At 40.9% G+C, this 23,084-nt stretch overlaps 2 protein-coding genes across 6 annotated transcripts in view; both read left to right on the top strand.

Annotated features, from left to right (window-relative positions):
- The first annotated feature begins 1,085 nt into the window (after window positions 1-1,085).
- On the top strand, window positions 1,086-15,323 carry rxrba (retinoid x receptor, beta a). 5 transcript variants are annotated; one of them, XM_028393219.1, is made up of 13 exons: window positions 1,086-1,180; window positions 2,141-2,289; window positions 3,187-3,422; window positions 3,591-3,744; window positions 3,868-4,047; window positions 5,178-5,198; window positions 6,389-6,549; window positions 6,747-6,876; window positions 7,212-7,344; window positions 9,597-9,632; window positions 10,867-10,958; window positions 11,069-11,174; window positions 11,717-15,323. In XM_028393219.1, exons 2-13 carry the CDS (start codon window positions 2,274-2,276, stop codon window positions 11,862-11,864), a joined length of 1,413 nt encoding a protein of 470 aa, XP_028249020.1. In that variant the 5' UTR covers window positions 1,086-1,180; window positions 2,141-2,273; the 3' UTR covers window positions 11,865-15,323. The 5 variants fall into 5 exon arrangements, with proteins under 5 accessions (XP_028249020.1, XP_028249012.1, XP_028249037.1 ...); XM_028393211.1 differs by lacking the exon at window positions 1,086-1,180 and adding an exon at window positions 1,247-1,336; XM_028393236.1 differs by lacking the exons at window positions 1,086-1,180; window positions 9,597-9,632 and adding an exon at window positions 1,247-1,336.
- Window positions 15,324-15,477: 154 nt separating this feature from the next.
- LOC114425967 (collagen alpha-1(XI) chain) overlaps window positions 15,478-23,084 on the top strand; it is a 45,307-nt gene continuing 37,700 nt past the window's right edge. Inside the window, 2 exon segments of the mRNA XM_075353389.1 lie at window positions 15,478-18,071; window positions 18,637-18,810. The gene's annotated coding sequence lies outside the window, so the exon portion shown is untranslated.

Genomic DNA, 23,084 nt, shown 5'->3' on the forward strand with positions numbered 1-23,084 from the left:
TAATTAAGACACAGGAGGACCACACACAGAGGGACTTCAAACAAGCTGTAGCAGTAAGTACACTGTTAGCATGCTGTATTTTCACATGTTAGCAAATAGGCTACATCATTTTAAAATCCAGGATGGAGGTTTATACATCCTGAAACATGAGGAAAAGCATCAAAAGGAAATACAATTTGAATATTTTCTGTTTCCCAGCTGTTGCTTTTATGTGTCTCCCAGTCTTACAACATTATGTAATGTGCATTCTTTGGTGAAATGTCTGCAGAACACATCAAATAAAACCAATGAAAATCAGCTCTATTGTGATTCTGTGTTTTCTTTAAAATACTAAATGTCTGTTGTGTTTTCAGGAAAACAGTTGAGTGAACAGGTTCCTTTTAAGAAATGTAGAGTATTAAGGACAAAATTGCATCATGAATTATGAGGGAATTCAACTCAACTTTACTTTTCTGGCCTTTTCACATCTGCAGTGATATAAAGGGACAACATTGAAATGCAGTAAGGACAGATTTAATTAGGAAATCAGGTGACAATGATGCATATCTTTGATGCATAAACCATCTTTAATTAAAAAAAGCAATTTACTGGTCTTATTTAGTTAAATAGAGTTGTTTTCTTTCTAAAGAAACATAAGTATTGCAGAAGAGTTTTTGTAATGCCATTTTAGTCCTCTTGAGGGTGATAAAGCATCAAACAAACCTGGTGAAAACTCCCAGTATTCAACCACAGGAGAAGAAAAGAGATGAAAAAAAGAACATCATCAATCTTTGATGCAACATCTTCTATTTAAAATGTTGTTTGGTGCAGTCGTATTAAAATTTAAAATATCTGTTTAAAAAACTTGAACAATACTGTATTTTTTTTTTTTTTAAAAAGGACATTCACATTAATTCCTCTGCTTTATACAGACCCAGGACCTAACACTTATGTCATGATGGATATGGTTAACCAGTAGTATGACCACCTTTTGTCTTCCAGCACAGCAGGACCACCGTTAACCCTTTCCAGCCTGTGCATACAGAGCTGAACTTGTCTTGACCTCCTGACCTCTTGCGCTGGATGCGTCTCCCTCACTCAGTTGACATGTGAGGCACAACATGACCACACATCCCTTCCTCTGCCTAAAGATGTCAGGCTGCAGCGTCTGTAGCAGTGATCCGGGCTCCGATGTTTAACTGTAAGAGAGCACTAAGCCAAATCCTCCACCATCATCATGTTTTCATCCTTGCGGGGGGAGGGAGGGCTGACTACGAGGCAAAGTGGGGGGAGAGGCAGACACACACGGGGCCTAGTCGTCACATCTTTTCATGCGAAGAAGCTGTGCCGCTAAACCGTCAGTAATTCTTATTTTTTTACATGTTATGTGTATTATTTTTAGCTTTGACGTGTTGTGTAAACATAGGACCAGGGTAGTGGTGAAACAGCCGCTGACACGCGGGTTGTTTTTGGTTCTCTATTTATGCGATGCGTTTTAGGCTAACTAGCTTGCTAGCTAAGGTAGTAGCCAGACGTAGGTAGCTACAGTTAGCTTTAGCTTATTTTGCCAACTTAAACCTGGTTAAGCATGCTTGCCTCAATGTGATTCACGAAAGACATGTCCATGCAACGCGTAGTGTAGAAGGTGAATTAGGTTAATGTTCATTTAATATGCATCCCGAACACAAGTGAGTTAGCTTCATGCTAGGCACAGACATTTTATGTTAGGTAGTTTACGAGCTGTGTGACGGCTAACGCTATTTAGCTTTTGAGGAACGGTGGTTTGTTGCCATCTGTATGGGCTCCATCTATATATCGTTGTGTGCTTTAATCGTTGTGTTGTACCATAATAACACAGATAGGTTATGTTAGCATGCAGTGCGTTCGTTAAATAATGCGCTGTCTCTACTCTGTACCAGTACAGGACAATCTTGGCATCAGCAAAGCAGCTGGCAGCTCTGCAACGTTGTGTGCTGTATCGTTACATAAAATCTGAAAATGCATCAAATATACAAGCGCTTTATCGAGAAACAAGCATTTGTTCGTATATTTGTTAAGGTCTGAAGGGTGTGCGTTATGTTTTGTCTTTTCTTGAACAACAATCAGTGCTCTAGCACGCTGTTATCTTATACGGTGGTCTTTACTTGTGTTGGAATTTCAGACCCGTTTTTGGTTTCCCAAAACAACTCCGGCCCGGGCCTCAGTCCGCGGTCTAGAGTTTGATAGCGGGCTGTTAGAGACGGAAGCACGTCGGCTCAGAGCTGCCAGCCAGCCCTTGTGCCCCAGCCACCATCATGGGAGACAGCAGAGGTGAGCAAAAAACAAATGTATATATATATATATATATACATTATCAGGAATGCAACAGCATGCTTTGCTTGAAAGTACAAAATCAAAGGTTAACAGAAGCTACACCCTCTATTATAATGTGCATCAGTTATAAAGACACAAATCTAGCCCAGCCCTAAATACATAACAGAATAATCAGGCATTTTAAACCCTCATGTGTTTTCCTTCAATCATGTGAAATAGGTCTTTCAGGGTCAGTCTTTAATTGCTCCAAATTGAAGTGGGATTTTTCATTTTTATTTTTTATTTGTTTGAATCCTGCACCAGGATGGAGTTGGTTCATAATTAGCCTGTTTAGCTACATAGAACAATACATTGCATCATCTCTGAATCCAGAGCACTTTATCATAATTACATGAAGGACACAATCTCACTTTAAACCTCCACAGGTTTTTAAGAGCACACCTTACTGTTGTTTGCATGTGTGCACCGTTTTCCATGAACTGCAGTGGAAAGCACATGATTGGCTCATTTTTTTTTCTGAGAAAAAATAGATTAGATTAGATGACAGCCAAGTGCACAGCCTGAAGCGCTGATCATGCAGAATCTGCTGCAGGACGAGAAGTGTCAACTTTTTGGAAGGATTATGGAAAAAGGTTCAAAATATATTTGTATAAATGCAATTAAATTCTAAATTCTAGGTTTATGTCAAGAAAGCATTGTAGTGGAGCTGTCAGTAAATCCTAATGTGCTTACATATATGCAGAAACCCATCTCAAACTATTTATCACACAGGAACATGGAATGATATCCTTCTATCCCATCTATTTTTCATATAATTCCATCTATTATTAAGATTAGATTTTTTTGCACCATAGTATTACATTATAATTGCGTCATCATTTTCATTCTTATCAGATTCTCGCAGCCCAGACAGCTCGTCTGTGTCCTCCCCACCTTCGGGCCAGCGCTCGCCTCCGCTGGTGCCCTCAGCCGCAGCTTCCATGACCTCCCTGCCTCCCATCACCTCCGCTGGGGTCAACAGCCCCATCAGTAGCATTGGTTCCCCTTTTTCCGTTATCAGCTCTTCACTGGGCTCACCCTGCCTACCTGGCACACCATCAGTGGGTTACGGCCCAATTAGCAGCCCACAGGTAAGGGAGGACGTTTGATGCATTTTTCTCATCTGTGCTGATATTTACTGACAGATGTCACAAATTCTTGACTTATAACAAGTTTGCGGACTAGATAAGAGAATAGACAGAGTCTATAGATATGAATAAAATAGGAAAATGTATTCATCTTTGCTGTTGTACTTTCAGATCAATTCAACAGTCTCCATGTCAGGGCTCCATGCTGTGAGTAGCTCCGATGATGTGAAACCTCCACTAGGCTTGAAGCAACTGTCATCCCACAGCCCAGGGCCAATGCTGTCCCAGAAACGCCTTTGTTGCATCTGTGGAGATAGATCTTCTGGTCAGTAGAAACCTTAACTACAACTGTCTTCTGTGTTGGCTCTTAGTATCAACAAATTCCAGCTTGGAAAATAAATTCTCATCTCACTTTTTTTGGCTTTTACTTTCATCCCACACCATCCAGGTAAGCACTATGGTGTCTACAGCTGTGAGGGCTGCAAAGGCTTCTTTAAGCGAACAGTACGCAAAGACCTGACCTACACCTGTCGGGACAATAAAGACTGTATGGTGGATAAAAGACAGAGAAACCGCTGTCAGTACTGCCGTTACCAGAAGTGCCTGGCCATGGGCATGAAGAGAGAAGGTGAGCAAGCAGGAAACAAACTTTGTAGGTCATTCTTAACCCCACTTTTCTGAGCACCAAATGGTTAATTCTGCATATTTAATGGTACAACTTCAAAGTTATTTTACTCAGTAAATTACCTGAAGACACTATTGATCCTCTCACATACACACAGGTGCTCGTACATTCTGACTTTATATCAGTTGTTATCCAGTCATAGCGCTCTGTCTCGGTGCTCTAAAATAGATGTTTTGACCCCATACAACCAACTGCTGTTCTGTAGCCTGTGTGTTGTATAAGTATCTTAACACTGAAAGTCATGTCAGATCCATTTTAAGCCAGTCCATCTGAGATTATCTGCTGTTAAGTCTTTTAGAGTGGAGCAGTGTAAATAGGAGTATGGTGCCCTGTGCTTTCTTAGGTCATATTGTTAGATTAAGAAGTCCCAGGCCTGTTGTTGTATTGTAAAATCCAGTCTAGAATTATATGTATGTTTGACAAAGTTAACGTGGAGTCACAGTAAGCAGCTCAAAGTTCACATGAAGAGAACGAAACTCAAAGTTTAATTCCTGCAGTTTAACGCTTTAACTCTTAATGACCTAATCTATAAATATTAGCATTCAGATTAGGACATTATTATTTTTGTTTTGTTATCTTGTGAACAAAACAAAAAGAAATGTATTTATCACAGGCTAACTCCAAACTCTCTGATTGCTTCTCTTAGCTGTCACCATAGTCTGTCAGTGCAGCAGGCTGTTTAGTCCAAAGGCCCATAGATTGAAGCCCGGTTAGATGGATTGTCGCTTGATCTCATGAATCTTGCGAGAATCCAGCTGCCTCGTGGGATAAATTTAATCATAGGCAGAAGGTTGCAAGGAAGAATTGTCTCCCTTGTTAGATTGCAAAAAATTGTTGGCATGTCTGAATGAAGCTGTAAGCTCAATCATGTCTGAATGGTCACTTCATCAGTGGTGCATATTCCACATCTAAAAAAAAAAAACAGCTTATCATGTGTACAGTGGAGGATAGAAAGAACGAGTGGTAGAGAGGGAGATGGGGGTGGGTAAGCCTTGTAAACACTAACCCCTTTCCCCCTCTCTTCCTCTTTTTGTTTCCTCTCGTTCTCTCTCTCCCCCTCCCTCCTTCTGTAGTGGCCAAGATGAACGACAGATGTAAGGAGAAGAGGGAGGGAGGGGTGTGTCTGTGCCTGTATGAGTGAGCAAGAAGCAGAGAGATATTATATTGCCTCTCAATTAGAAAGAGCTTGTTCAAAATATTTTTTCCGTAGTGTCTTGCCAATGCTCAGAGGTGGACTTGTGCCAGGCTTGAATTACTTCCCCATGTGTCTTTTAACCTTTATGGATACAGGGAAAGTTTGCTGAGTGTGCACACTTCATTTAATCATTACAACTTCATGTAGAATTTACTTTGTTTTCTCAAATCTGGGTGTTGTCCAGTAAGGTCACAGTTGCTCCAGTACAGAACAGTAACACATCTGTCCAGAAGGATTACTTTCTTTGTTAAAAGGTGCTGATGCTCGTACATATTTTATTTCAAGTAGTTACAGCCGCCTTTTAAAACCGTAGCTTTGCCTGCCTGTGTTTAAACTTTGAATCCTTTCAGTAAACAAGTGAACACTAAATGTCACTTGATGATTTTCCTTGACAGACGCACGCACAAGGTTTTAGGCGTATTCTGTTCTTTAAGCAGCAGTTTGATTTCTGGGTAAGGAAATAATAAGATCATTATTGTTGCTGCAGATTGTTGCTTTTTGATTGATTTCTTGACCTAATCAAAACTTGAAGAGGGATCAACATTGCATTTCCTTGTAATGTTTATAAAATGATTACATAACGTCATGTTTCGTAAATCTTAAATGGTACGTTTCAGCTTTAGTTGTGGGCCTGAAAGAAGTATGAAAGACAGTATGAGAGCATTTTACCATGAACTGCACATATCTTTGTCTCTCTTCTTTCCCACTGTCGCATTTCTTCACTTTTATTTGCTCCTGCTCTTTTCTTTCCCTGTTTTTTTTGCTTCTTTATTTTTGTATGCCATCTGTTTCCATCCTGACCTTACCCCGCACATGTCCTGTTAACCGTCACTTCTACTTCTCTGCTGCATCCATTCTGTTGTCTGTCCTTCTGCTCTCCCCTATTGCATGCTTAAACACTGATCTTGCTTCCATATCCATTGCCTTGTTCCTGCACTTTTCCTGCTTCTCTGTCTTCTCTTTTTTTCATCTGTCACCCACCCACATGTTTTCTCACTGCTCTTTCTTCCCTCCATCTCTTTCTTGTCCTTTCTTGTTTTTTTTTCCTGTTTTCCTTTCCCCCCTCTCTATCCCTCCCAATCTCTGCAGCTGTCCAAGAGGAGCGGCAGAGAAACAAGGAGCGAGAAGGTGAGGTGGAGTCGACCAGTGCAGTGAATGAAGAGATGCCAGTAGAGAAGATTCTGGAAGCAGAAATGGCTGTCGAGCAAAAGACAGAGCTCCATGCTGATGGAAGTTCAGGCGGCAGCTCTGTAAGTAGTCTGGATGGTAGAAATTAAACACAAGCTGTGCTCCTTCGAGAAGATTTGTTTCATGATGAAAACAATTTTTATAAATGCTCAAAAATACAAATTATGTCAGTTTACTCACAGGGTTGAAGATTTGCATTATATTCTAAAGTTTGGAGAAATGTCCATTGCCATTAACAGTCTACATGTGCTCATTCCAGCCAAATGATCCTGTCACCAACATCTGCCAAGCAGCAGACAAGCAGCTCTTCACCCTGGTGGAGTGGGCCAAGAGGATCCCTCACTTCTCTGAGCTTCCACTGGATGACCAGGTCATCTTGCTACGTGCAGGTTGGTCTGTCTGACTGATGATAAGCTTTAGTGAATCAATGTTATTCCACTGATGTAATGTTATTCTCCTATTTTCAGTTTTCAGTTATAAACCGTACATCAGAACCATATTTTGACCATGTGCTCCTTTTTTGTTGTGCAAATGTTAATGCAGGTTTGCTGTCCTAACCACTGCAGTTCATAAAAATACATAACGATGGATATTTGACGTGTTTGCTTCCTCGTTAGTGGCTTCTAAGTTTTAACTTGCACATGCACATTATGAAGATTCCATCCTTGTCAGTACAAAAGCTGCATACATTTTGCACTGATACAGATGATCAACTTTTCAACAGGCTGGAATGAACTCCTGATTGCATCGTTCTCCCATCGCTCCATCTCAGTAAAGGACGGGATTTTACTGGCCACTGGCCTGCATGTCCACAGGAACAGTGCCCACAGTGCAGGTGTTGGAGCCATCTTTGACAGGTAATACACAGGTGCATGAGAACACAAAGTGTAAATCTCAGACACACCACAAGCGGTTATTCCCAGCATTCAGGAGCTCGGGTGAGTGCTTCAGTTGAAGAGGGCTACACAACCATAAAAAACAGAATCAGTGGAGGGGTTTCGGGTTATTGTTTCAAAGCCCTCTTCAGATGCCTTTTACTTGATAAAACCAACTCAATCCTGAAAGTTACATGTAGAATGAAACATCTTTGAATCCATTGTTTATGGTCTCCACCCTTCTAAAAATCTAAACTCACATTGTTTAGGTTTAGCTGGATCAGCGACTGGGATGATTTAATTTAGATACCATATCTTCATCTTTGGTTGGCTGCAGCTGCTGTGTTCTGCATTGGCTGTAATTGGCTGAGAGACTTTGCTTCTGTAGTGCTACCTGTAGGATTGTGCTGCACATGCCAGGGACACTGGTGACTAATGCTTACCCATAGACATGCATGCGCACCCACACATGCACACAGTGGTAGCATTTGATAATGTGATAATGGCTGGCAACGGTACAATACTAACATATAAATATAAAATTATTGTGCATAATGTTGTAGAGGTCACGGTATTTGTATTTTCTTAGGTTTTCTGGATTAGATCAGAGATTAGGATGAATTCCTGTAATAGGTAGACAATGACTACTAGTCTGTAACATGTCTAAAGTTAGGCTTGATAAATAATTTAATCAAAATATTACTTTTGATTATTACAGCTGTGGTCTCTTCAGCTGTCTAGAGTATTGCATCAGGCTTCAGTTATTATTACATAAGGCGCATTTTTGACATGTCACTTGACAGCAGGGGAGGTGTTCATTTATTATTGTGTGATATTCACACTGTAATAAATGTTGGTCTATGGTATGATGGGGTGTTACAGCTTTATCCTGGAATATACTACAGAATCTGGTGGAGTGTTCCTTGCCGTGTCACTTGATTAATTTGATTTTGCAAAATCCCCAACTACGTCACAATGTCTTAATTCACTGTTAATTACACAGTAATTACATTGATACAAGTTTGCCTACAAATCCAGTCAAGTTGTAAGCAAGCTAACTGGGCTCATAGCTAAAGGCTCAATGATTTTTTTCCTTTGGTTATTTTCTCATAGCACCGCTCTCTTCTAGCAGCAGGCTTCTGTTTCAGCTTGGCATCAGCATCTCTTTGAAGCTTCTAGACAATAATTTGTCAAGGAGGGTATAAATAATAAGGAACAAAAATATTTATTTTTATATCACATGGTTCAGACTTGTCATCTTTTTTTCTTGCCTGAAGTGCAAAACACAGCAACCTTTAATAAAACATAACTTCCCGTACAAACTGACAAAAGAAAGGAAACATAACACAATACATTATTTCCATGTGACCTAACCTTTGTTGTGAGAGGCTTTTGCTGAGATGTACCTACATCCACTGACTTATTGTAGAGGGTGCTGGCTGTTATGGAGCCAACTGTGTATGTACTGGTAAACCAAAACATGCTGTTTGAAGGGGCACGTCTGACAACTAAATCTGCAAGAAAACCTGCACACACTGTAAAAATAAAGTCAGTAGACAGCCCTGCAGACGCTTATTTACTATGAAATTTTTTTTTTGTAAGGCCGACTGTGCCTCTGCTGGTTTCACTTGTCTCACAGGGGAGAGATCTGTTGTTGCTTAGATGTCCAGAAAAAGTCATGACAATCCCCAATAGGCTCAATGTGAAAAAAACAAGCACACCTTGGCTCTTTGTCAACCTACTGTCTACATTTAAATGACAGCAAATGACTGACAAAGATAGTTGTGATGTTTTCCTAAATGTTGTACTCTGCACTTCAAGCCTCTATCACAGGGTCATTTTTTTGTAAATAATTGATTCCCTTTTATCGGGTTTTTAGTTTTTCCAGTACTAATTTTCTGCTTTTTTGCATTTGTATATTAAGACTTAACACACCCTTTTTCTTCTTATCTTAAACACATGTGAATGTAGTCATACCTTAAAAGGTTGGACACATGTTTTATCAGAAGTCCACATTTAGAAACAGTGTCTATTTGAGACATGAACAGAATCCCCACTTGTACTCTTTTACAACTGAAAATAGTTTGTAACAGTAACAGATCCTCACCATGTGATATTATGCCTAACCACAGGTTACCTATATGACCGACAGGCTCAGGATACAACAGAAGTACTGTAATAACAATGTAACTGTGTAATGACATTGTAATAATACATTGTGATTGAATACACAGGGCGCACAATGCCGAGGTTGGGGCCATATTTGACAGGTAATCACGCCACTACACAAACACTTTTCTTGAACCCGTCCTCTACACGAAAACAACAGCAACAAAAAGCTAAGAGTTCAATGCTTTTATAGGCTTTTTCACAGCATTGCAGCAGCCAGCCAGTTGCCTGCAACAAGTCACCCAGGGGTGTATAATATTGAGCTTTGGCACCATATTTTGATATTGTCCACTCGCCTACAGAAGCTTTTGCCCAGTGAGTGAATCAGATGCTCTGTGAGCCTTACCATATGAGCAAAACAAAATGTGAAGACTGGCTTTGTGAAGCTAGCTGTCCACAGGAATTAATGGTCAGATGCAGCTCCATGATGAAACGTTGTGCTCAGTTAGCCTTTTGGAGGTGTTGTTGGCGCTCGTCAATAATACTCCTTCTGGGATGGGAATTACCCATTTTATAGCATTAATTGAGGCACTCTGGGTGAGCACCAAAAGTCACTCCTCTTCACATCCACTGTGCTGGTGTGTATAAAAAAATATTAATTTCGTGATGCACTGTGTTATGGGCTTGGGCGGTGTCTGTTAAAATCCACATCATTAAAAACAGATGTCCATATCTGATCATGGATGATGCAGTAACAAACAAGCAGTCCCTAATGGTCGTCATTTCTTTTCCCCCCTCATACACTCTCTGGCATGGGTCCTCTCACACTCAAGTCACACACTTAAAGGCCCACACTAAACCTCTTCTTGTGTTTCTGCACAATACATCTAATAACACATGATAACCCATTTGATTAACAATATATAAAAGTGCTTTTAAGATGTAGTTTCTGTTGGTTTTATGCGTTTAGCTCCAGAATTCCAACAGATGCAAGACAGAAGCTAAAGTCTGACGGAGACAAGACAACTTCGAACATTTATCTTCTCCAGCCATAGATCATGTCAGTGTTTGGCAGCCACTTTTGCAGAAGACAAATATCAAGCTGGAAACAAAAGACAAACTATCACCTATTGAACCAGCTGTTTGCCACTCTGGTCGGTTTTAACAGAGCACTTTGTCTTTCTGCAGAGCCAGCAGTTGAACCGTACCATAAGTAGCTGAGACTTAAAAATGATTGTATTAAGGACTAACGTTAAATAACAGTGTGTGGTTTTGGGATCTGGTTGTTCTTACTCTCTTATTCCCTCCATTTCCTACTCCTATTTTCTCATGCTTCTTCACTCCTTCATAATTCTGCTGCTGTCCCCAAATGGAACTTCCCTCTGCTCTCTTCAGGGTTTTGACCGAGCTTGTTAGCAAGATGAGAGACATGCAGATGGACAAGACGGAGCTTGGCTGTCTTCGTGCAATCATTCTCTTCAACCCAGGTATGCAGAAAGGTGGAAAGTTCAATATATTATTAGTAGATAAGCTACTGTCTGGAGAACCTGTACAATTTGTGTAATGACATGTAATTCTTCGTTTTTTTTTCTGGAAGATGCCAAGGGTTTGTCCAACCCCAGTGAGGTGGAGCTCCTGAGAGAGAGGGTGTATGCATCTCTTGAAGCTTACTGCAAACAGAAATACCCCGATCAGCAGGGCAGGTAGGCAATAACACACACAGAGGCAAAAAGACAAACAAGTAGTGAAGTCATCCACCAGGTTATGTAATACTCGGTTCAGCTGTTTTAACATGCAACACTGGGACATTGAATAGTTTCTGTCCAGATTCTTTGTTCTCTCAAGTGGACTGGGTCTGGAATCCCTCCCTTTTACAGCCAGTGGCACTTTTGTAGAATTGCTAATAACACTTTAGATTTTCATGTTTTTAGCAATAGTCATTCAGTGGTCTACCTTCTATAATGTCCTTTGTTCTTTATGTTGCATGCTTTGTTTCTCTGATTGGTTTTAAGTCTATCCAAATGTTTCCAGAAGGAGTTTATCCTGCCCCTGTTAGTACTGTCTTCTGGAAATGTTAACTCATTCATGGAATTCCTTGTATACTTACTGGGTATACCTGTGTGTACCTACATTTCTGCCTTTTCTTCAATACTCTGTGTCAGTGACTAAAGAATTTTAGTTCATTATTTTTGCTCGTTGTAGATTTTCACACTGCTTCTCTGCTCACCTTTCCTTCATCATCAAGGTTTGCAAAGCTCCTCCTGCGGCTCCCAGCACTGCGCTCCATCGGTCTGAAGTGCTTGGAGCACCTGTTCTTCTTTAAACTGATTGGTGACACACCCATTGACACCTTCCTGATGGAGATGCTAGAGGCGCCACACCAACTCACCTAGAGGAGCCAGGTTCGGTCCGGTCAGGATCCGATGCACACCAGGAGAACCTACGCAGTTTCCTGTGTTGGGTTGTTGGCTCTTATTGTTGGGCCTCACTTAACTGCAGCACCTGCTGGTTTTAACATACCAGCTATCATCACTTAAACACACATATTCCCTGTCACCCAGCTTAATTCACACACACACAGAAATTCTTGAAATTGCATACATAGATTGACATTGAACACAAATAATGTGGCTCTGAATAAACATACACATGCACATACATACATTTTCACCATCTTTCCCTGTACTTGGGTTTTCCACCATTCACGGACAATACCCTGTTTATATCACACATATACAGTCAATGTCTTAATTTTAAGTTAGCCTTCAGTTTTCACATCTCGCAGTGGGTTTTTGCTTCTGCGTAACTGGTATACTTCCCCTGTTTTTACTTGGGTTACTTACAGTAACTGCTAGCTGCACCTCTGTATGTTATATTCATCACTAGCAAGTTAGTTATTCATGTATGATTTTAGCTTCAAAATCAGATGCATAGCTTTTCAGTCAACTGTCCACCATCGAAGAAAATTCTCTACTTATTGTCATGTCCTATAATGGGCAGGCAAAACACACCATCCCAGTGAGTTCATGCAATCACGTAAAACATTTAAATATTGTATGCTTTTTCAATATTCATGCTGAAACTTGTTTGAGTTTCTATTTTGAAGTACTGTACTCATGAAATGAGAGCTTTTTCCAAGGCATTGAAATCCAGGAAAAAGGGGCTAGGAACAGACAAACTTAGTCCCTCCCACCCTGATGCGCACAGTGGGCTTTGTAAGACAAGAAGAATGACTTGAATGTTTTTTTGTTTTGTTTTAAATTTAGTTTTTTTAGTTTTTTTTTCCTTTCCTATACTTGGCAGATAGTTGGCATTTTAAACAGCCTGAGTTCACAGAAAGTACAGCCTCATGCAAGGAAAAAAAATTGTATTTGTTTGACTTTTATCTCCCGTTCCCCTAAATTCTCCCTTTGCCGGTGGTCATTTATGCACTTTTGTGAGTTGTAACTGTGTAAATGTTCCTAAAAAAATGACCATTTGTTCTCAGACACCTAAGATGAACGTGAAGGTACTATGTGTAGGGTTTTCTCATTATTGCATATTGTCAAAACAGATGTGATAAATTATATGGAACTGGTTAAAGAGTTCCTCACTTCCTGCACGGATAGTAACCAACCGACGGATGGTTGGACATTTTGACTTGCAGCAACACCAAGCACAGCTGAAGGTTTTCTCGATAGCATGCTTTTTATGCCAAAAATCTTCTTTGTATTAACTATCCATTGGCCCTCAAAGAGGAAAATAATCGTCTGCGCTCAGCGTATAATTTAGTCAGCTTGTATCTCAGGAGTTGTATGACCGACTGTGGGAGGTTGTTGAGTAAATAAAAACTGTAAGTCTGACATTTGACACCTCCTAGCCAGCAGTTATCTAAGTGTCCTTGTACAGTATACTTGAGAAGTTCAAGAAGAGGCATTGCTCTGATGCATTCTGTCCTCTCTGGAATGTGCAAAAGGCTAAATAGGTATGATGATAATTTAAAATGCCAGCAGAAATGATCTGGCAGTGGCAAAAATGCAACATTTTCTTCAACCAGGTAGTCGGCCAGTATCAACTTTGGCAATATTTGATATAATTTCGCATCTCATTGCTCATGGATAGATCACTAGTTGCAGGTATAGTTTTGTTAACTATCCACCAGTGTTGGAAATACGAAGGACAGACGTGCGTATGTCCTGTTGCTGAATTGCAATAATGAAATGATTAATGGTCTGTTGTGGAAATCCTACACCTACTACCTGCAGCTTTGTAAACTTTATTCAGTGTGTATTGGCTCAGTGCTTGCGACTTTTGTACATTATATGTAAATAATACAAAAAAAAAACACCAGAGTCATGCAGAAACAAAATGTCTGTTCACAGATGTGGACATGTGACTCTAACACATTTTAAAGTATCTATTTTTGGCTGTTGAACCAACATTGGATTTGTCTCCCATCATCACCGACAAGCTGTTTTTGAGCCCAGGGCCAAACCACACCTCACTGCTGCTTTTTGCACCAACTTCTGCCAATGTTTCCTGTTGTTGTCTTGGTAATTGATTGGCTGGATTTTGTTGACAATGGCACTTGACATTTACTGTGATTGAAATTTGTGAGCAAACCGAGTTTGAGCATTGCAGTGAAAAGAGTCAAATGCAGCTACCACACGATCACGAGATACAAAGGAAGCTATGAATTAAAACTGTCTACACATGCTCCAAGGTGAGCAGTACTGGGGTACACATAAAGATTTACGACCATTTTGGTTAGTAAAGTATTTAAAAGAGTGTTGACATTCAGAGGTATACTTAGCCTTCTTGTTAGCCACCACATTCAATATAAAATAGATATACATTTTGCAGTATCATTCTACAGGGAAGAGGGAAAAGCTGTCCTCTACCAGGTGCTAAATCGCTAATACTGTCTTTAAGTTTAAGACTTGCACATCTTCATCAATGCAAACACAGTATGCAAGTACACAGACAAATCAGCCATTCTCTTGCTTTAAAGATAGATTTCTTTCTTTTTGTATCATCATCCCTTGCAAACTTCCAACCATGGAAAATGAATACCAGCTAGATTCTCATACATTTTGGCTGATAGGACGTTGTACCTAACCAGATACTTGTCTGTTTTATTTTAGAAAGCGGTTAGGCTGGTGCCAGCAATGAAAGCAGCTGTTGAATTTCAGCTTCTGACAGCTGCTTTGACCAGAACAAGCAATGAGCTTTCTGCCCTGCAGATAGCCCACAATACTCCTTAGAGAGGATCTTTTGCCTCCCCCATGTAATGTGGATGTAGAGGCTGGCAGTCGACCTGTAAGACAGGTGTTTTTTTTTTAAATATGTAAGTTGGTCTAACCTTAGAGCTTGGTGTGTTTCACTTCTGCTCCATCTTTGCATACAAGTGGTCTCCAGATGTCCCTTATTTTCCTACGTGCAGAGAAACATCAGCCCCTTGTACACCTTTATTGAAAGTTTTTACTGTCTGTTGGGGGGGGGGGGAACACAAAACACTGATTTAGGTGAGAACATCTGCCAGCGTTCTTGTACTGTATGTGCTGTAGTGTAGTGTCAGTGCATTAGTGGGTTGAGTTGGTACGGGTGAGGCTGTAGAGTTCAACCCAGAATGAGTGTTTTATCCCATTTGTGTCCCTCAGACAGAAAACCGGCTCTAGGATGTGCACTTGTGTTAATAATATTCTCGTTCAGATTGGTTGTTTTCTCAGAAATCTTCTCTGCAGGATTTTAGTTTTGGAGCTTCCTCTGTTGAATGTTTAAGCCTGCTGCTACTGCACCGTGTATATGACTGGGGATGGGAATGATTATACAGTAGTTAAGTGCAGGAGGGTCCGCTAGTTGACAAAAAAAAAAAAAAAAAACTGGTCACACACATTTCTGACTGAGCAGATCTTTTTTAATGATTCCTCAAAAAGTCAAAATATGCAACTTGTATATTCATATTGTGGTAACATGGTTAAACAGTTGTCATGCAATATATGCATTGTGTCACTGGCAATTGTAAATGTTAGCTTTAGTCTGTTACATCAAATAAATTGGCTGTGAAATCATTTAGAATTCCCATTCCTACATATATATTAGCAATGTACGTACTTTTTAAGTTTTGCTACGCCATTGCTATACTTTGTTACATTTTGCTATGGGCTTAGCTTTTACATAATAATGAATAGATACAGTGCAAAGAAGCTATACAGTCAGTGCAGGTTCTGTATGCTAAGCCACTTCAAGCTTTGCTGATCAGGCAGACTGCAAAAGCTGGTGTTTGGGTATTTCAGGTTTTTTTTTAGCATTTGTTATAGGGTATGTGTGGCCACATGCGCATGTTTTATGCACATGTGTATGGAATCTGTCTGCAGCTACGCCTTTTTGACTGGCAGATACTGTAGCTTTGGCTGTGACTTGCTGAGCGCTGTTAAATGAATTGGTTGAGTAAAAATAATAAAAGGGTGCAGGAAAAGGACCCAGGCTTTATGGGTGATTAACTGGCTTGTTGACCTGATGGTTTAGCTACACAACCCAGGCTCTTGCCTTCCTTTACTTTGCACCATCTCTGCCGCTCTACTTTGTGTATGTCACATACTTACTCACTCACCTACATGGGCTGAAAATGACTGGGCTTTGCATCAAAACGGGCTTGTAAAATAAACCTATGATTCATGGATTGTTTGAAAAGGATGTGAAGCTTTTCATGGGACAGGCGTTGAAGAGCTGTAGGGAACGGATTTAATAGCGTTTGTCCCACTTTGCTTACTTTACTTGACGGCAGAGCTGCGGTGATCTGTGGTCACCACGGAGGACCGCTGGATTGCACCGCACCGCCCACAAATGTTTGTCGTTGCAACCGTGTGCACTCAAGGCAGACGCATGCTGTGACCTTTTGACTGTGTAGCAGTATTGTTGTCGCCATCTTTGTTACATTTTGAAAAATACTTGCTTTTTGAAAATAGACATTGATTAAATATGCTTTCCTTTGGAAATGGATCACAGGCTATGACTGAAGAATTGATCGTGTATAGATTATACATCAGGGCAGTGTTTTTACAGGCCCCTTAGAGCAAAGGCCCATCCTATTATGATCAATGAGGCGCAGTGTGTCCTATGCAGCCTTGAAACCACCACCCTCACTGGTTTATTTATCACTGCCAAGCTGTTTGCGGCCGTTTGAAATGCAGGGCCACTCAGCCCCCATTGCTTGTCTGTCATGTATGTTGTGGTTGTTGTGCGGCACACTGAAGAGTGTGTGCTTACCTTGACCTGTGTAACACATAGTAACAAGGGGGGTCCCAATAGGAATGATATGACAGCTCGTGTGAAGAGGGGAGGACTGGTCACAGGAGAGAGGAGCAGACCAGTGTGCGGACCCCTCTGGGTGCTCAAGCTGTGCATTGGTGCTTTTCAAAGGGTCCCACAGCATGAAGACGACTGCTTTGGTTCCTACAACACAGGGAAATGCATAAAAGTGTGAAATGAGAATAAGGCCAGGCTGCTCTAGTTCTGGGCCTGCTCTGCTTCAGTTGGATTTGGTTGAGGTTTTTTGTGACCGGGTCTTAACTGTGTTAGAGTCCTGATGTGGCTTATAAATAATGAAAAACTGTTGTGACACGGCAGCACGAAGGCCACTAGGATTTTTACAGGTCTGCTTGCAGGAGAGACCTCTGAGCAGGATCCAGTTACATTAAATGAATTTGATGGATCAACTGAATATGATTTCTCTCCTTGATAAGGTTGTTAGCTTTTAAGGTTGGAGGAATTGTGAAGGATATTTCAAACGGATAAGGCTCGGAGATTAGAAGGGCAGGGATTTAAAAGAACTCAGATAAGGTGTTCAGTTGTGGGTCGAGAAGAAAAACAGAAAAACCTATTTTCCAGTAGATCTAGAATATTCCTTAATTGTTTACTCTTCACTTAAAAAAAACCTTTCACACACTGTTTCGTTGTCTCGTTTCCTGTCTCCTTCTCCAACTATAATATTCATCTTTTGTTTATTACAAAGTATTAAACAAATACGAGAACTGTAAAATCAGAATGGAACCTGTCACTCTTGTGTTTAATTTTTCTCTCTTTCTCTTGTGTCTGTTCTTTGTCCTGTTCTTTGTATATGTGGAGCTGATTGACATTTGTGTGCTTTGGGGATTGAAAGAAGAAAAAAAAAGAATAATTTTTTCAGTCATTAATTCTGAATCTTGTTTCTGTTTGTTGTATCATGTCTGAGTAAAGGTTTTAATACTGTACATAAAGTGTTTTTCTTTTTTTTTTTAGCAGAGAATTTTATTACTAAAAGTTGTCTCAAGATATGTTTAAGATGTAATATGCTATAAAAAAGCCCTGCAGGTTGAAAATTACCCGAAAGCGCTCATTTCCTCTAGGCTCTGCATACAAGTCCCACTGACTGCAGATCTCAGCTTGGCTCCCACTGTGTCCTGGAGAAACGATGTGCTCCTCAGTCCAGCAGGACCCCAGGGCCCCGGGTGACCATTGGCGCTGCACTCCTGACTCTCTACCTCTAGAGGGAGCACTGACCTTTTGTCCTGTCTGAGTTTCAACGACCAGGACCTGCTGCTGCTCCGCCTACACGCTCATCCTCCTCCTCCCTCGATTAGGTGAAATTGCACTGTACTACTATCCCACCCACATTACACACCTTGGCCAATAAGAAAAGCTGCAGAAGTAAGATCGGAGATTATTTCACCTCACACTGGTGGCTCTGTTCCCTCTACCACATGTTTAAATGTGAAGATAGGAATGCCAGAATGAGTTTTTTTTTATCTTTATAGCTGTGAAGTAGGGGGCTTCTTTTCTTCAGCTCTACTCACACCACCTGCTTTCTTCTCTATCATACTTTCTATCTAAGATGTCCTTAAAGATGTTTAGCTCACTGATCAAAATCAAACCACACAGATCACAAACCCTGTCAGGATAATTTAGTTTTGAGTCTTGTAACACCAAATTTATTTTAGTTTTTATTGAATTTGGTCAGTATCTTACTATTATTGAGTCATCTACCCTCTTGTATTCTTTTATTTTCCTGTGTGGGCTTTAGGATTGTTCACACTCTCCATTACTCAACAGCAGAGTAGTATAAACCATTATTTGAGAGTTTGGTTAGCCTGGCTTGAATAAGTAGACAAATTAGAAGGAGGTTAAGCATCACTTTCCATGTTGCAGATGTCTGAGCCAAGTGTGCCACAGTGGAAGCTGTTCCTGTAGTACCAGCAGCTGCCAGCAGAGGGAGCAGGCACAATGAGCTCTCTGTTCAGGAGAACCAAGCACATTACAGCCAAGTCAGCTGCATCATATTTAGAGAAGAACCTGTAACTTCTCAGCTGGGAGTAATAGACCGTAAGTTACCCTTTCTGTCCCAGGTAAATGGTGCAGGTGAAAGGCTTTTATTTATATATTAAATGCTTTTTTATATTTATCACTGTTAATAATATGGTTCACCTCATTGTTTCAGACACCCTTTGACATGTTTGAGGACCTTTGAACTTTATTTTGCCTGTGTTCTTAACCTTTCCCAGGGCCTTTGGCGTCATCCATTTTTTGCCGTCTTCTTTTCCTGCCCTCCTCCCTGCAGATTTCTTGAGCTACCTTGTTCCTGAATTATTTTCACCTTTACTTCCTATCCACCACGCTCATTTTGGCTCACTGCAAATTATCTGTGCACCTTTTCCATGTCTTTTTCAGTATCATTCCTGCCCCCTGTTTCACTCCACAAGCTCCTTCTGGCTCTAATTCTTCCACCCCCTTTTCCTCTCTCCCTCCTGTTTCTCACTGATCTCCCTCCCCTCCACTCTGTGAGGCAGAGCTCTGCAGAAAGACACCTTTATACCAGGGGTCAAATTCCTCTTAATTTCTGCTTCACAAATGTCAATTTTCACCAAGTGAATGTTATTGCTGTGCACTGAATAAATGGGCCGTGTTTGAAGTCACTTTCAGGCAGCGATTTGGGAGATACTGTGTGGTAGAAACACCCCACACATTGCATTAATATACATACTCACATCTGAGCTAGACAGAGCTTTATTGAGACTTTCTAGACAAATGCCAAACAGCAGGGCAACATGTCAGGGGTGCTTGCTGCTCACTGTTAGTTGCTGTCCCTTTTAGGTACACTCAAACACTATAATCCCCCTCTGAACTTCAGGATTGCAGTTTTTATACATGTGATAGTGTCTGTAAATAAATAATCAATAGAAGTAAAGCAAGCTGTATCAGGCTCCCAGGAAACACAGTGAATTGTACATCAAGGTAATGGCCACTTTGTAGGGATGTCAGGGGAGTTCTCCCTGATGTGCCGTAAAATCTAAGCTAATTAATTTCATTAGTCTCTGTTATTGTCTGTTAATGACATCTTTTTGCTACGGCCTGTTATATCTGTAAGGTCCAGACTGTCGGGATGGAAAGAGAACTAGAATGACTAGTGACAACATCTAGCAAAGCCAAATTACTGGTCAGCCACTGTCGCCATGTTCTTTCAGCTGTAATAATATGCTATGTTTTGGGTATACCCAGACATAATCTGAGCCAGGGTACACTTAGATGACTGAGTGTTTCTCTTGAGCAAAGCTAAATCTGGGGGAAACTGAGAACTGGGTTCCATAGAAAATATATAATTCTACATCTGAGGACAGTTGGTCTTGGTTTCTAATCAGGGGAATGTTACAGATAAAAATATTTCAGACTAACGGAGACTTTTCAGGAAGACACCATGATGGTGCAACTGGGATAGTAGTTAATGTTTAAAATCTGTGAAACTATGAAAGCTGGACTTGCAGTTTGAGGTGAAGTATTGTAAATATATAGGCCTAATTTATAAGCCAGAATCAGATATAATGCTCTAAGGACAACATTTATTTAGCTGATTCTACTGTAGAATGGATTGGTGCTGAATATTTGTAATGGAAAGATTGCAAAGATCCTCCTCTTAATTTCACTGTCATGACAAAAGAGACCGGGCGGCTGTCTGTGTGTGGGAGGATATACGAGCTCATGTCTGTTTGCCAGAAGCGAACGTGAGAGGGACGAAATGTGTCAGAAAGGGGAAACCAGTAGACGGAGAGGAAGGAGAGTAGATGGGACAGGAGAGAGAAAAAGGAAGAGGGAGGGTAGTATTTTCATTGTGCAGCATCACATCACAGTTATTGAAGCTGCTGCCTTGGCATGTGCATGTTTTGTTCATAGAGTAATGGCCCGGATGGGGACTGACCCTAAAGATGAAAAGCCCTTTGATGGCTGTTCAGAGGACAGACAGACTGGAATGAGCTCACGACCATAACATCAGATTGTTTTTATTGCTGGTTTTCCCTGACCTCATTAACCAGCATCTGTGTCTGTGCACAAACAGACTTCTTGTTTTGGAAATTATTAATTTGTTTGTCTCTTTTTGATCTTTTGTCCGTGCATCCTTTAGATGGTCTTTAACCACGCAAAGGATCCTGATTCTGTTCTCAGTCTGTTCTTCTCTCCTTGTTTGTTTAGAATGCATTCTCCATATTTAAAATATTTATTTGCATGCTTTAGAGCATTTGATCACTTAGCAGCTCCACTTCAGGGCCAATTCTGTTGAGTTTGTAATGGCAGGTGATGTCACCACCAGGATTTATCCAGCAAACTCTGAGTGAAGTCCGCCTTGCCACCATTCTTCCCCACAAAAACGGTGGAGAAGCATCTTGCTGATGAAAGCAGTATGCCCAGCAGCATTGTAAAAGAGTCTGTTTGGGCCCTAACCACAATCTAATCCCTAAACTTTATGATTAAACCTAATCAAACTGCAAAACGGGTAAAGCATCCTGGTTCCTTCAGTCGTATCTTTCTCATATCCCAGGTCTCTCTCTGCTCCACTACTGTACCCAGAGAGAGGGCCCTGGTCTCAGCAGCTTCCTGTCTCACAAAAGACCCTTCTGTTTCCCCCTTCTGTGTTTCCTCCCCTGCCACCCCACCCCCTTCCTCAACACCCCTGTGGTACATTCCCTCCCTCTCCCCTGGTGCATTCCTTATTGACCTCGGCCGGCTGAGGAGTCCCTCTGTCAGCGGGCTCTGTGAGTGTGGAACTGAGCCTTCACTGATCTATGGAGCTGGTTGTTAGGATTTCTGCTCCAGGTCAAGTCAGTCTAGAAAGAGAGACTTTAAATATGACTTGGATATGTCACTACAGCGTGAGTTAAGCACAGCAGCACAGACAGGGCAACATCAGCACAGTAAGCTGATAATAAAAGTACATGTTCAACCACATTTGAACATTAGTTTTTCTCAAGTTCATGGCCAAAATTTCCCATTTAACACATTATGTGGCACAGTGGAGGACTTGGTTTAGACCTAGGATTAATGTATAGAATCTCATTATCTCAGCTTCAATACGTCCAGTTCTGCAGCTGGTGTGAAAAAGCTTTTACTAACCCACTGCTGCGCTGGCTCCACCACAGTTCTTTGTAATGGTCAGCTGGGCCAGGTAGAGCAAGGTGTCACTGCAGCGCCAAACTGACCCACCTGACCTTCGCCTCGACCTCGCACTGTCCAGCTGATTAGTCTGGGTTACAGCCGGGCTTGACTGCCCTCTGTCCCTTCATCGTTCAACCGACTGAATACTTTTAATGCTTCACATTCTTGGTCCGTCTCGCCTTTCATTCTTTACTAAGAAGAAAAGCTGCAGACAAGCTTGCTGATGGTTGCTTTCCAAAAATGCTCCCCAGTCCTTGTAAAGTTGATGAGATGCTCTTTCCTTACACAAAAATGTTTATTCTAGTAGAAACCACGGCTTGTATGAGTCCAGTCACGTCACTCCAGATTTTTTTCATCATGATATTCACTCAGGGTGGCATCTAGAAGTTAGACAGCACCCTCTCCATGAGTATCCAGAATGAGTCTCTGTTTATTCTGAATCACATCCACTCATGCATTAGATGAAGTTTGCCAGCTAATTCTAACCTGTTTTTTACTTCATAAATACTGGCCAGACTGGTCCCAAGTATTTTGATAAATTGGTGTGCTTCTCCACTTGGCACAGTGATTGCTAATAATTTAGTAATAATGTTGCAGGAAAGCTGATGTTGGCTAGTGTTGCAGAAGCTAGCATAAATGTTGAATGCTTTGGATATTTTCCAAAAGAAATCCTTTAATCTGTGCACATGCCACATTAAAAAAGAAAATGTTTTGTAACGTCGTTATCTACCTTCATTTTTTTAACATCTGTACCAGATACCAGGAACCATCTTGAAATGTTGATACATGACTGAAATTATTTTGTCTAAACAAGCTGTTAAATTAACCAAAAACAAAACAAACAATTTAAAGGTGGCATGAGCAGGGATAGCAGGGTCGTTTTTTTGTTATTATTTCATTTTGAACTGAGGTAACCTTTCCTACCTAAATCGTCATTCTAGGGAAACTTTGCTCCACGCTTTACTGTAGACGCCTGTCTTCTGCACTAACAGCTGTTGAGGTGACTTCATTAGTGGAAAAGTGTGACTTTGAGGGAACAAATATGTTGCCTTGTCAAAGGCACAGAGGTTCCACCCTGCGTTTAGTCAGTGGGTCAGTTAGAGATGCATCTGTCCGTCCTTCCATCCACCCTTTTCCCTCCACACCTTAGTTTTATTCTGGAATCTCCATGTGTA

This window comes from Parambassis ranga, chromosome 2 (assembly GCF_900634625.1).
Source record: "Parambassis ranga chromosome 2, fParRan2.1, whole genome shotgun sequence".
Classification (NCBI taxonomy): domain Eukaryota; kingdom Metazoa; phylum Chordata; class Actinopteri; family Ambassidae; genus Parambassis; species Parambassis ranga.